At 42.1% G+C, this 14314-nt stretch overlaps 1 protein-coding gene across 1 annotated transcript in view; it reads right to left on the bottom strand.

Annotated features, from left to right (window-relative positions):
* LOC121458380 (probable arginine--tRNA ligase, mitochondrial) overlaps positions 1–12829 on the bottom strand; it is a 46437-nt gene extending 33608 nt beyond the window's left edge. Inside the window, exons 1-4 of the mRNA XM_041667642.1 lie at positions 12680–12829; positions 9217–9290; positions 2421–2523; positions 337–420 (exon numbers count right to left, since the gene is read on the bottom strand). Of these exons, the coding sequence (XP_041523576.1) occupies positions 337–420; positions 2421–2523; positions 9217–9290; positions 12680–12715 (297 nt within the window). The 5' untranslated portion in view covers positions 12716–12829. The remainder of the gene's footprint in view (positions 1–336; positions 421–2420; positions 2524–9216; positions 9291–12679) is intronic.
* Positions 12830–14314: the final 1485 nt, after the last annotated feature.

Here is a 14314-nt window from a genome sequence, read left to right as displayed (position 1 = left end):
AATAGCAAGGTGCTTTCTGCAAGAAGAGATTAACAGTGCTACGACAGCCCACAGTGAGAAGATCAGGAAGAGACTGTCAAGGGCTAGGGAACCCACTGTGACTAAGTGGTAAAGTGCTTGCTTAAGCATATGAAAAGCCCTGGATTTAAACACTGGAAATACCACCCCCCCCCCAAAAAAAAAGAGGGAGGAAGAAAGATTAACTTCTACTGCACTGCAGACCGAGGAATCCTGTGCACAGGTTCTGAGGTGGTGTCTGAGAGCTGGGAGAGCAGTGTGGCTAAACAGCGTGAAAGGAAACTAATCCACAAAGACCAGACTATAATCCACTCTTACCTTTGTTAGTAATTCTCTGTTTATTTTGAAATTCAGCGTTCCTGGACCAGCACTGATGGCAGTTACCACCGAATCACATTTAAGCTGAAAAATAACAAACCATGTAAAGCAGATTATATTGTAGAACAGACCTAATGAGATCAGTAGCTCTGACACCATAAACATGGTTTACAAGACAGCAGGTGAATCAGTTCTCAGGCATTAGAGCCAGACCAGGGTCTTAGCCAAGGTCTTCTGTTCCAAAATCCTATTTATACAAACACATTTTCTTTTTCCTCACTAGAATGCTATTCAGTCTCCCCCTTCCCTTTTCTCTTTCCTTTACCTCAAATTTCTCCATCTATCATACAGTGAACACTATCTTATCTTTCAAGACAGCCACAAACAGGACATTGTGTCGGACCTACTGCCAACGCACTTGCACAAGCACAGAATGAAGCCTCTTACAGAGTCTACTTTTCCTGCATGTGTCCATTCAAACCCTCTGACAGACTTATGGCACTAAAGATGCCTGCTGTCACTGAAGAGCAATCAGTCTTTATTTCTGAAATTTAAAAGATAGATTAATTCTACTCCTGGTATCAGAACTTAATATCAGGTATTATCCGTATTAATAAAAGAACAGAAGTGACCTTGTTACCAAATAACTATTATTCTGTTACCAAAGCTCCTTTCGCCGTCATTTTTAGTTATATTTTTTTTTCCAATAGTGACTTTCACTGTTTCAGTTTTTTTTTTTTCGAGTTCCTTGACATCATCTTTGAGCAATATATGTCCCTATTAAAAACTTAGGAACAAACGAAAGCTTTCTCAACATGCTTTGTGTAAAGATCTGAAGCTAACAGTTTAGATTTGGTCATTCACTACAACCTTTCCAATTCCTCTGTTTTACTAGACCCACGATAAAGGACTTAGAAATACAGAGTTTATGAAATCATCCAACTACAACTTCTCTGCGATCATCCCATTCACTCCACATACATTTTTTCTTCTCATATTTTTAATGCTCTTCTTAGAAGCTCATTTCAAAGAATTGCAACCTACTGCTCTAATATATCAAGTTTGTTTTTCTACATTCAAGCACTTATCCAGGGGGCTGGGGAGACTGTCAGATGTTAAGAGTGCTCAGTGGATGCTCTTGAGAGGACCTGGGTTCTAGTCCTTGTAGTCACAACTGTTTGTCACTCCCTGTTTGTCACTCCAGTTGCAGGGGAATAAATAAATCTGCCTTTAAAAGTTTTTACAGTTTCAGGACTAGAGAGAAAGCTGAGTGGCTAAGAGCACTGGCTGATCTTTCAGAGGTCCTGAGTTCAATTCCCAGCATAGTGGCTCACAATCATCTATAATGACATCTGGCGCCCTCTTCTGGCTGGCAGGTTACATGCAGGGAGAACACTGTATACATAATAAATAAATCTTTTTTAAAAGTTTAAACAGTTTCAATCCATAAATTATAAATTAACACTTCAGCCCCATGGCTAATAAAAAAATAAAACAAAGCAAAACACCAGCTAAACAATGTTAGCTCAGGAGTGTGCTAATCAGTTTTCACTGTCAACCTGATATCAACCTAGTCACCAGGGAGAAAGGAACCTCACTGAATGGGCTCAATCAGATTGTCCAGATTGCCCCAGGGTGTACATGAGAAATTTTCTTGACTGGTGACTGATGTGGGAGGGTCTAGCCCACTGGAGGTGGTACCATCCCTGGGTAAATGGGCCTCAGTTGTATAAACCCGCAAGCTAATCAAGAGCCAGAGAGAGCAAAACAGCAAGCAGCATTCCTTCCTGGCATCTGCATCAGTTCCTGCATAAGGTTCTGTCTTGAGTTTCTTCAATGATGGACTGTTACCTAGGCAAACAAGCCCTTTCCTCCCCAAGTCATTTCTGGTCAATGTTTATCACAACAGAAAGAAACTACAACAAAAGAGATATTTTACAGCTGATGTGAAAGATCACAGAAACCTCCCAGCTAAAATGAAGTGAACGGTCCTGCAAGCTGCCTTGAACAGAGAAACGTGAGTGCAGCCTGTGAGCTGTGCTCTCCTCCAGTGCTCAGTCCAGTACAACACAGAGGTGAAATACCTTCTCTGCCAGTCTCCTGGCTTGATCTTGAGCATCGAGTTGTGACTGCGGATTGTTGTCTTCTAGCAAGGAATCCACAGAAAGCTGGAAGTCTGCCACTTCTCTAAAGATGAACGTTGAAATGGGAAAGAGCTGTTAGAAAAACATCACTTGTCTAGAGGAGAGTCATCACTGGATTATGAAAACCTTCAAAACTGAAAGTCAAGAAATACAAAACTTTGTTTTTACTTATAACTTTTAAAATCTTGGTTATTTTATACAATTCTTGCATATTACCTGAAACAGACAGATATCTGGCAAGTTAAATGCAACTAGGAAGCAGCTTCAGAAAAGACTGAGTTGACGTCCGCTATAAAGCTGCTTCTCCTACTAAGTGCTTCTTTATAACTGTCCAAATAACAAGAGCAAAAATGTTTTTTTAAATGGTTGTAATTTAAGTTTTGAAGAGTTCAAGAATAAGAATATAGAAATACAGATTCCAGAAATAAAGAAGTGGGAGAATGAGATCAGGCTGTCAGCAGCTTTCTCATCAGCTTAAGGATTAACTATTAACAGTGGGTTACTTTACAAATGATAGGTGTCTGCAAGACTGAAGCCGCCCTCAGCTTTTAGATACCCCCCAACCACTCATGCCAGCAACTGACCTGAGCTAACTTTTAAATGACGGGATGTACATGACTTTTCGGTTATGCATTGTCCCTGCTATGGGAATTGGCTGAGGGAGTGCAGAGCTTCTGTAAACACCATCAGGGAGGGCCAGGGAGAAACAAAGACCTAAAACGCAAACACTAGTCTAACTACAAACTCTGTTAATGAAAACTGCAAAGAAGGGCAACTTGTATCTAGGTTTTACTTTAAGATTGCAAATATTCTTTTGTTACTGTCTAATGCTTGCTATAACCTTCCTTTGCCACAACCTTATAAGTCCATCTCTGGTTGTGGTCTCAGCTAGATGATAAGCTTTTGTGTCGGGTGGAGATTGGTTGTTTTTTTTTTTTTTAAATTTGCTTCTGGCTTAACAGACTCTGGTGGTCTGTCTCCCATCTTTGTGCGACCCCCTCCCCATACCCAACAGTTTCAGCATGACAAAAATGTTATTTATAACACTGAGTTGTTCACTAGAGACATGGACACAGCTATTGGTACTTTCCACTAAACTATTAAAAGCTTCAGTGGAACCAGCTAAAGGAACAGTCAGTTACATGACTACAGAAGCTATTTGCAAGTAAGGAGGGTAACAGAATCAAAAAAATATATCCAGTCACAACAGTATTTGCAGTCTCATTGAGAAAAACAAAACAAAATCAACTACCCCTACCGTATAAGCCGAGAGAGAGAGAGAGAGAGAGAGAGAGAGAGAAACAGAGAGAGACAGAGAGACAGAGAGGACTTGAATTTGGAAAAAAGGCTTGACAGTTTAGATGGTTACCACACTGAAAGTGGCTCATCTGGACAGGTGGTGGTGTTGCATGCCTTTAATCCCAGCACTCGTAAGGCAGGGGCAGGCAGATCTCTGTGAGTCTGAGAACAGTCTGGTCTACAAAAACTAGTTCCAGGACAGCTAGGGCTGTTACACAGAGAAACCCTGTCTTGAATTTCAAAAACCAAACCAAACCAAAACAACCCTCACCCAAAAGAACAAACAAAAAAAGTGGCTCATCATATTGTCTCTATAGAATCTTTTGTAGATGTGATAATTTAAGTTAGACATTATTAATATACAAATAACTGCACAACTACAGATACTGACATCTTCTGATGGTCAACAGAGAAACGGAAGAGAGTTAAGTGAGTTATACCATGGTTTGTCCAGCCCACGTCACTCACTTAAAGGAATATATTCTGGAAGGATACAGGTGACTTCTTTCATGTCCCTCATCATGCAGCTTGAAATGCCTGAAAATTCCTGTATGGCTTCTGTGTAAACATCACATTACAGAGCCTAAACTCTAATGGACACCAACATGTTTCCTGGGAAGTGTGCACAAAATAACCAACCCTAACCAAGAAGTTATATGCAACTGATGCCTGCTGTTATGATTTCAGCCACAATAAGGCTGACACTTCCGGGTTCTAGGGCCATGCTTGTGAGGACAAGCGCTCAGGCAGAAGTGCCTAATGGTCTGTCTCTCTCTCTGCACACTGACCTTCACCAGGCCTGTACCCCCCACCATAAACTCCTAAGCGGGTTTGTTGTGTGTTCCTTCTCACTCACGCCAAGTAATCACACCTGTTGGGTAATTTCACCAATGGGATGTCCCTAAATACATCAACCACACTACAGAGGAGGCCAGTAGTTTGCCAACACAAAACGGACTCTGATTTTTTGTGAGCTTTTAATTTCCTTTTGGTACTCTTGGTCTTATTAGACTTTTTTGTTTGATTTTTGGTTTGCTTTTTGTATTTATTGTTTTTTAAAGACAGATGGGAAATAATATGAAATTGGGCTAGTAGGTGTGAGGACCTGAAACTTGGGCATAACAGGGAAATGGAAAGGACTTGGGAGGAGCTGGGTAGGAGAAAGAATATTATCAAAATATATTATATGCAGTCTGCTGGAGACCTGTTTCAGCACAGGTTAAGGTCCCAATGAGATGTGGGGGTGGATGGGGGGACAACACGACATGGGACGGTCAGGATGAGGTGGGGGACAACACAATCAGGGTGAATCAGGATGGCTGCCAGTGCATTTAATGGGATAAAAAAAAAAAAGACTGCATACTCGGCTGCATGCAGATTTAAATGGGAGAGAAGGGACTAGTGAGGTGGGGTGTGGCTTGAGATCAGGGGTCGAGGAATCTAGCCCTGACCTTGGTAATAGGCACCAGCCACAGCAGAGTTCCTCTTCCAGAGATAAGGAGAACGACTGCTTTAGCAAGCAGGAACTTGCTCAAGCCCTTTGAGGAGGGAGGCCTTATTCAAATGCGAGTCCTTGGGAAAGGACTTCTGGGGACCAGATGCTGTACTACAATTTGAGAGCAATTTTCATTCCTCAAAGAGGATAAGCACTGAGCTGTTCCCTAACTGTGTTCCTTTCTGTCTCAGTCTTACTCACGTGCTCCCCTAAGGGAAGGCCTGATGTCTTCCTCTTTCCCCATTATATTGCACCATTCCACACTCACTAACTGAACTCTAGCCCTTAACAGCCTCGGGTGTTTCACCTTGGGATCAGGTGTGTCTAGTAAATCTCTAACTTTAGGAGGGCACAATGGAATTATTGGTTCTGCAGCAGCTAGAATTATTTTTGTTTAGAGAGGCTACCATTGTACACATTTTCATCCTTTACCAAAGCCCGCACAAAATTTCCAAAGGGAAAGGCATTAATAGTGCGAATCACTAAAAACTAAAGCCAAAAGGTGTTGGAGAAGCATGGTCTGCAATGCTGAAATGCTGGAACTTTGTTTAGCAGCGATGGTCGCCATGCGGTCCATGCCAGCAATCCCAATATGTCTACAAGATACTACCGAACCTAAGGCTCAGGGAACACTGCAGAAGATGGGGCGAAAAGACTGTAAGAACCAGAGGGTCAGGGAAGCCCTGTGCTGTGAGACTGTGTCTCCTACTAATGCCAGAAGCTACACCCACAAAGTCTCAGCATTGACTATCCAAACATGAGCTGAATAGGGAGGGCACTAATGGACACGACAAACTGGACTGAGAAAGCCCATGAGGCCTCAACCCTACAGAAAGAACTGTAGGCAACCGAGGAAAGCTTGGAGCAGGAGAGGTGGCCTTCCCTGGGGAAGAGTGTCCAATGCATACCAGTAAGCCCCAAAACAGACATACAGGTAGCATTAACCACTTAACAGGTTATATTTAAAAATATTTATGAATATACAGACTGAACAGGTAATAATTATTTAGGAATAATATGTATACACCTACACTTATTTACATGCAATAACAGTAAAAGAAAGGGGGGCGTGATATTGAAGGAGAGCAGGGAGGGAAATATGGGAAGATTTGGAAGGAGGAAGGGGAAAGGAGAAATACTGTAACCAAATTATATTCTAAAAAATACAGCAAAGTAAAAGAATGTATTATATGAAAACCTAATGAAATTTCCTGAGTCTTTTTGTTAGTTTTTTGTTTTCTTGGCTATCCTACAACTAGTGAGCTACACTGCCTTGCAATTTCCAGGATAACAGAATCAAAGAAATATATCCAGTCACAACAGTATTTGCAGTCTCATTGAGAAAACAAAACAAAATCAACTACCCCTGCCATACATACGGGGGGGGGGGGGGGACTTGAATTTGGAAAAAAGGCTTGACAGTTTAGATGGTTACCAAACTGAAAGTGGCTCATCTACCAGGTGGCGGTAGTGCCAGGTAGCGCATGCCTTTAATCCCTGCACTTGGGAGGCAGAGGTAGGCAGATCTCTGTGAGTTTGAAGACAGCCTGGTCTACAAAAACTTAGCATGGAATCTACTTATCAATCCAAACTGATATCTAACCTATAAAACCACACAAGTTCACCTACCAGTTAATGTCTGTGTAATTCCAGACACATTGCTCAATCTCTTGGAACCTCAGTAAAATGATGATAACAAGTATCTACTTTACAGGGCTATTGAGAAACGACATCTCAGTTATAAATTATGCTAGTCACAGATCTGATGCTAAATAACACATCAAATACTGGCAACGCTAACATTGTGGGGAAGTTTTTCCTTGTCCTGTTTATACTAAAATAGCTGGGAAATTATGCTCATTTCTTTTCTAAGATTATTTTTTATGAAAATGAAAATTTTCTGAAAATGAAATTTAATTGTAGAAATTCATTTAAGGTTTAAATGTACTTATTGTATTCTTCCTTAGCAAAGGATTTTAATAACTTAGTCAAATATTTGAACCAATATATGGGCAACCAAAGAAATTAGTTTAGCAAAATAGGAATAAAACACAAAGCATGATACAAACAACAAAGACTTTTTTTTAAAATATTTATTTATTATGTATACAATATTCTGTCTGTGTGTCTGCCTGCAGGCCAGAAGAGGGCACCAGACCTCATTACAGATGGTTGTGAGCCACCATGTGGTTGCCGGGAATTGAACTCAGGACCTTTGGAAGAGCAGGCAATGCTCTTAACCACTGAGCCATCTCTCCAGCCCCAACAAAGACTTTTAAAAGTCAAAAAATAAAGTAAAACTAGAAGTAATAGGAGCTCTAATATTATTGTGATGACAGGGATTTGAATATATCAAAGACCAAATTGCAGCTTTTTGATACAGAGCTAGGATTCTTTATAAAAGATTTAATATGAACACAGTCTTACAGCATGGTTCTCAAACACCTAGGAAGACTCAAAGAAATAACCATAAATTGCTAAATATAGATTCTAAATTTTATAAATAGTAAGACATCTGCAATTTTATTTTTAACATGGAAACTTATATTAATCTAACGGAGTCACAAATATTTCTAATATTTGTGGCAGAGGATGAAAAGCTAAATCACTCTTCTAGTCTATTACAATGCTTAAAACTAACTTACTGCTAAGACCACTGAAAACAATGACAATGGGGATGATTAGCAAACAGGCGTCTTTCTTCTTCTCCCTCCTCCTTCCATCTTTTTTTCTTTTCTTTCTTTCTTTCTTTTTTTGGTTGTTCAAGACAGGGTTTCTCTGTGTAACAGCCCTGGCTGTCCTGGAATTCACTAGGTAGGTCAGGCCTTGAACTCACAGAGATTCAACTGCCTCTGACTTGTTTGCTGGGAATAAAGGCATGCATCGCTCCATCCAGCCCTACTTTCATTTTTTTCCAAAGCTAAAAATAGTAACTGTATGGGCACTCTTTAGTCTTTGCCTTCTCTTCCTCCTCATGAAGAGAACATTCGCCCCCTCACGTGAAAGTTCTAATAAAATTCAGACAACAAAGGGTAAACTGACACTGAGAATTTCCTATTCCATCTTTAAACCCTTAGAGCTAGGAATGTACTGTGTGGCAGGCGTCTTGAACTAACTGAGAGAGCACAGCCCTCCTTTGGTGATTGACTGTAAGACGTCTAGAGATCCACGATCTGCGGAAGCTCAAGGCCTCTTGCACACAGTATGTGCGATTTCCACGTATCCTCCACATACCCTCTGTATACTGTAAATTATCTTTATATTCCTCTAATCCTTGTTACAAGGTAAATGCTATAGAAGTAGTTGTTATTAGTGTATTGTCTGAGATAATATGAAATAAACTTTTTCATGTTAGTGCAGATGCAATTTCTTTGCTTTGAACATGTTTGTCCCTGCAGCCCAGGGCTATACACTCATGGATAGACTACATTCTATTAAAGCACTGAAGATTTTAGCAAAACACTAAGTTAACAGTAGGATGACCACACTAATAAGGAAACAAAACATTTCCCTGTACCTAAGAAAACAACATAGATTTTTACATAGCCCTAACCAACAGTTCTCTATTGCTTGGGAGTCTTCAAATAAAACCTCAAACAAAAACCGAACTGGGAGATAAACATGGTACAATAGTATTCAAGCATCAGATGATTATACAAGTTTCAATAATCCTTCAAAAGCTCTGAGATTATAACCATATTGTCATTCTCTTATTGTTAAACAAATTGGAATCTCCTTCCTAAAGACTGACATAATTGTTAGCAAAACCAAACATGAAAATAATTAACAAAGGAATATCACATTCACCATAGATACCTAAATAGAACTATAAATTTATAATATCAATTATAACAAGTTGAATATAATGAATCATAACTTTAAGGTTTATTCTGTAAATTGAAGGGATAAGTAAAATTTCAGATCATCGCAAGTATACTTAACTCTTTTTTTGAAACTGGAACTGCAGATATTGACTTGATCAAGCTTTCTGGTGGAAGGGCCAAGACTCTGGAAAGCTAAAAGTAAAAAAGAACAGGATAAAATTGTTGCTGTATCTATTCCAGAGTGAATGGACTACTACTAGCAATAAAAGAAATGTCATTAACACACTGAACATAAATGAACCTCAAATACATGATGTGAAACCTATATTAAAGGTTTGGAAACATAAAACTATCAGACTGAGGTTAAGATTTCTGAGTGTCGGGGGTTGAGTAAAACATAAGGGTTTGACTATTAAGTAGCAAGCAGGACTACTTGTCTTTCAATGAATTTTATGTTTGCCAGTTTAAAAAAATTGAAAGAAATATACAAAAAAGATACAAATCACTGAAAATCCAAAACTATTTTCCATTAAAACAATATTTATTGAGTAGCTAATGTGTACCAGACAGTATTCTAGGCATTGATACTATAACAATGAACAAAACAGAAAAAAAAATTATGGCACTTAGTAGATAAACAAGTAAATATTAGGGAAAAATCTGATCCCCATGCCTGAGCCCCATAAAAGATTTACCCATCAGAACATCAGGAGTAAAGAAACAAAACAAAAATCAAAGCAAAGGCCATAGGCTCACACAGCCGTGAAGCACCAGCTACTTGCCCTGTTAGTATGCATGAAGCCCAGGATTGCTCCTTAGTGCAAAAATAATAAGTAGAAACAGGTGCATCTTTGTTCGTAAGGAACTTCTTTCATGGTTATGCTGTTTGGTGGTATAGGCATTTCCATGTTCATAATAATCCTGTGACAGGCACATAGGACTTGGCGATTCCTAGGGCGTGTGGCGTACAAGAGAGGAAGAACTTTGTGAAGCAGAGACCATGACAGAAAACCACAACGGGTCAAAATGCAGTGGTAGAGACAAGCCTCCTAACTTCGGTGCAAGCAATCTGTTTGAGAGATGACTTCTGGGAACTAGATGTTGCACCAAGAAGAGCGAGGAAGGAGAAGAGTTTACAGAAGATTGCACCAACGAGGATGGAACGAGGCTCAATTGGCAAAGCGCTTGTCCTGAACGCACAGGGAGCTGAGCTTGGAACCCTAACTTAACTCTTGTAAGAGCTGAGCCTGGTAACAGACCTGCAACCTCCAGGGCTGGCGCTGTGGAGAGATGAGGTATTAGGGATGAGGAAGAAAAGGGACTAAAGCTGGGTATGAAATAACCAAGTAGATCAAATAAGGAGGAAGGGGGAGGGGAAATATGATAAAAATACACGGCATGTTTTTTTTTGCATAAAAAAAGGAGGAGCATAGGGCTATGTGCTAGTATCAGCAAGCCAGTTGGCTTTCTTGAGGAACATATGTAAGACATTGTTGCCCATGCATAGGAACTAAATTGTACCTATTTTTGGAAGGAGACCACTCCGGACTGCCCCACAGACAAGGAGTTCTGGTACAGGTAACCAAGAAAAACTGCAGCTACACCTTGGTAATATGAAGGAGAATTCCTGAAAAGAAGCTGTGTCTGCAGTAGCTAAGTGATGAAATCTCCAGTGGCTGTGGAGAGTTTGGAATGTTACACATCTGAAGCCTAATCGCAATTCCTCTTGGCCACGCCCACCTTTGGACCTAATATCTGGAGACAACTACCTAGACCTAACTTCCTGGCAAACATAAAAACCTTCTAGGGTGCATTAACTTAACAAAACCCTAGCTCCCACCCAGCGAAGGGCTAAGAGGCTGTCAGACATTATCCAAGGTCTACAGAAGCGTTAACCCCATCTTGTAACTTACCTCACTAATGGTTCCACCAATATATTTCGTAAATGCTTTGACTTATAACATTCTTTTTTGTTATTATAAATACTCCATTAAACTGCTTCCATACTGGAACTATGGAAATTGGTGTACCATAAATCCATGTTCCTAGGCCACGGTTACTAAAATTTGGCTCCAGAATGAACCATCTCTTATCCCTTTACAGTTGAGAGCTGAAGATTAGCTACGACAGTAGTTAGGATCGGTGTTAATTTCCTGCCATGGTAAAACCAAAAACTGGTCACATAAAGATGAGAACAAAGAAAGCAGAGGCTAACTAAGGGCTTACAGTTCCTGCCAAGCACTAAGAAGAGCAACACCTGCAAGGCGCACAAGGCGCACTGATTAGCAGTGCCTTCCTGTGATAAAGGACAGCAAGAGTTATGGACAACAGCTGGAAAGGCAAGTCAAAGACGGAGAAAGGGGCCTTCAAAGTATGACCACTTCCCTAATTGAGCAAGTAGTGCATAACAGCCTGTGGTCATCTCCCTGGTGGGCCAGAGGGCCATGCACAGCCACTGGAGAAACCCTGATAAAACCTACCCTCCCCCCCAACTCCCATAAATAGACCCAGACTCCCCAACCCTAGATTTCTCTTCCCTCCCCTTTCCGAGGCAGAAGCTGGCCTTAGTAAAAAGCATTGTTTCATTCTCTCTGTCTCCCGTTTTTCTTGTATTTTGGTCTGTTGTCTTCCCCAGACAGTGAATTCTTTCTTTGCCTGTCCCAGACAATGAATTCAGCTCACGCCAGAATCACTATTTCACCTGAAGCTCCCTGGCTAGCCAGCCTAGCCTAGCTGAATGGGTAAACCCCAGATTCAGTTAGAAACCCTGTCTCAGAAAACGAGGTGGACGGTGCCTAAGACAAACACACCCGTCCTCTGCCCTCTCCACATGACGGAACACACAAATACAGACACACGGATTGTACATTAAAGTCATTGATATAAACAGGACTTAATGCTTAATGTCTAAGAAGCATATGCAACATCTCCAGAATTGCCCAAAACAACTCAGTCACACTGAGCCTAAGTTTGTGCAGACCTCAGGCAGGACTGGACGCTGTGAACAAATGAGGGGTACAAGTCCCTTAGCCACGCAAGTTTTTCTACACAGGCTCTGGGAATTCGAACTTTAGCACTTTTACCCAAGGAGCCATCACTGCAGCCCCTTAGCATAAATTTTTTGTTTTGTTTTTCGAGGCAGGGTTACTCTGTGTAACAGCCCTAGCTGTCCTGGAACTAGCTCTTGCAGCCCAGGCTGGCCTCGAACTCACAGAGACCCTCCTGCCTCTGCCTCCAGAGTGCTGGGATTAAAGGAGTGCACTTATACGCCTGGCCCTTATTTTATCTACTTTATTCAACGCTCTAAAATATTTTATTTAGAAACGAAATATAATACAGGGTTACTGGATGAAAGCAAATAATGACTACAAACGAAGGAGGACTAGTAATTTCGACCGGGTCTAATCACAACCCACAGACACTCCTCCCGGATTAAAGCACGACGAGCGGGACTGCCAAGACAGGGAAGCGCCCAGTGCTTTCGCGGGTCGTCCGCCTCCGCTGCTCGGGGAGAAGGCAGAGCCGGCCTAGGCTGCACCCCGCGGCCCCGGCGCCCGCGGGCTCGCCACTCGCGACTGTACCTGACAGGCGATCGACCTACGAAAGGCGCACGCCATGCCGACCCGAAGCCCGCCTCCGCACGCCCCGCCTCCGCGCCGGAAGTCGCTTGTGCTTCCGCAGGGGCGCGCGGAAGTGTTCAGTGCGCAGGCACACGGAGCGGTGGATTATGGCCACTTCCTCGGTGTCCAAGGTACGTGGGGGTGGCGCTTGCCGGTGCCTCCGCGGTGCCTCTTTGGCAAGCACGGCGAGGCGGAGGTTTGACGGGCGTTGGCTCCGGCTCCGGGAAGAGCAGAACTCAGGTCCGCGTTTGAGGCCACCTTTGCTTCGGCCAACTAGGCTGTGGCACCTAGGCTAGCCGACCGGCTGCCCCAAGACTATGTCGCGTTCCTCCCTCGCTTCCAGCTTTTTTTCCCTCAGAAGTACTTCCTGTGCGTTTAATTACCGAAATAAAGACGTAAACAGAACACCTTTCTGTAATCAGGAATATTAATAAGCAGCAGATCTTCGTATTAATAAGGGGAAAGGTTCTGAGAGAAGAGCGATGAACCAGGATTGCCAGGAGACCAGCGAAGCTTTAGAGAAAGTGACAGTTTGGCTAAGCTCTGAAAAATAAGAATCTTGGCTGGAATGTAAAGCCCTCGGGTGGGATAGCAGAATGACACGTCCTTTGCCTTAGAATATAGAAATAAAATAGCACATAGAAAAATCAGGATAACCCGAGAGTGGAGAAAGGGACATTAGGGGGGAAAAAAAAAGAACAAAAATGTAAATCAGGGGCCTGAGAGTGGTGGCTCACGCCTTTATTCCTAGCGGATCTTTCTGGTTCTAGGGCTACAGGACAGGCTCCAGAGCTATACAGAGAAACCCCGTCTCGAACACCCCCCCTCCCAAAATGTAATTCAAAAAAGTGTTCGTGTTGGGGTGTCATGGACTGCCTAGATGGCAGGGAGTGCAAATCAAAATATAGTTTATAAGAGGAGGCCCCCTAGCAGCCTGTTGCTTATTGCGTTTGAGTTAAGATAACTTAAAACTAAGTTTGCCATTAGCCCCTACCATGTTTCGATAGCACATGTATGTTAAAGCAAGTTCTACTAGACTGTGCTACTATGCCCTGTAAAGAAAGTCTTCTGTTTTAAGTACAGAGGGATACTCCTGAGTTAAACTGTCTGATAAAGCTGATAAAGTTCTGAAAGGGTTTGTGTTCGGAGTTCAGGGGTGATACTGCGCGGGATTGGCCTTCTTAAGAGGGATTTCTTAGATGTGGTATTTACACCACAGACAGGTAGGCAGACAGCATGGCAGACAGTGCGAGGAGAGTTCTGGCCCACATGGCAGAGGAAGTCCCTTCAAAGTTTTCCCAGGATGAGGGTTCTGGAGGAGATTGAAATGTTTTCTGTATTGACCCTCAGTTCATGGTTGCTCAAAGTAACCAGTGTATGCTCAGTTCATGAATTTTAGGGGATAAATAAACACCTTCCCTCCTTGGGCACTTCTAAGGGTGTGGAACAGGGAAGAAAAGAATATTCTCTGTGTAGTCCTGGCTGTCCTGGAAGTCACTCTGTAGTCCAGGCTGGCCTCAAACTCATAGAGATCCACCTGCCACTGCCTCCTGAGTGCTGGGATTAAAGGCCTGTGCCACCACCACCTGGCTAAGA

Source organism: Microtus oregoni, unplaced genomic scaffold, assembly GCF_018167655.1.
Source record: "Microtus oregoni isolate MIOR12 unplaced genomic scaffold, Mior012 000017F_ref0000208, whole genome shotgun sequence".
In the NCBI taxonomy this organism is placed as follows: Eukaryota; Metazoa; Chordata; class Mammalia; order Rodentia; family Cricetidae; genus Microtus; species Microtus oregoni.
Note: the sequence above shows the minus strand (reverse complement) of the source record. Positions and strands in the feature narration are given on the sequence as shown.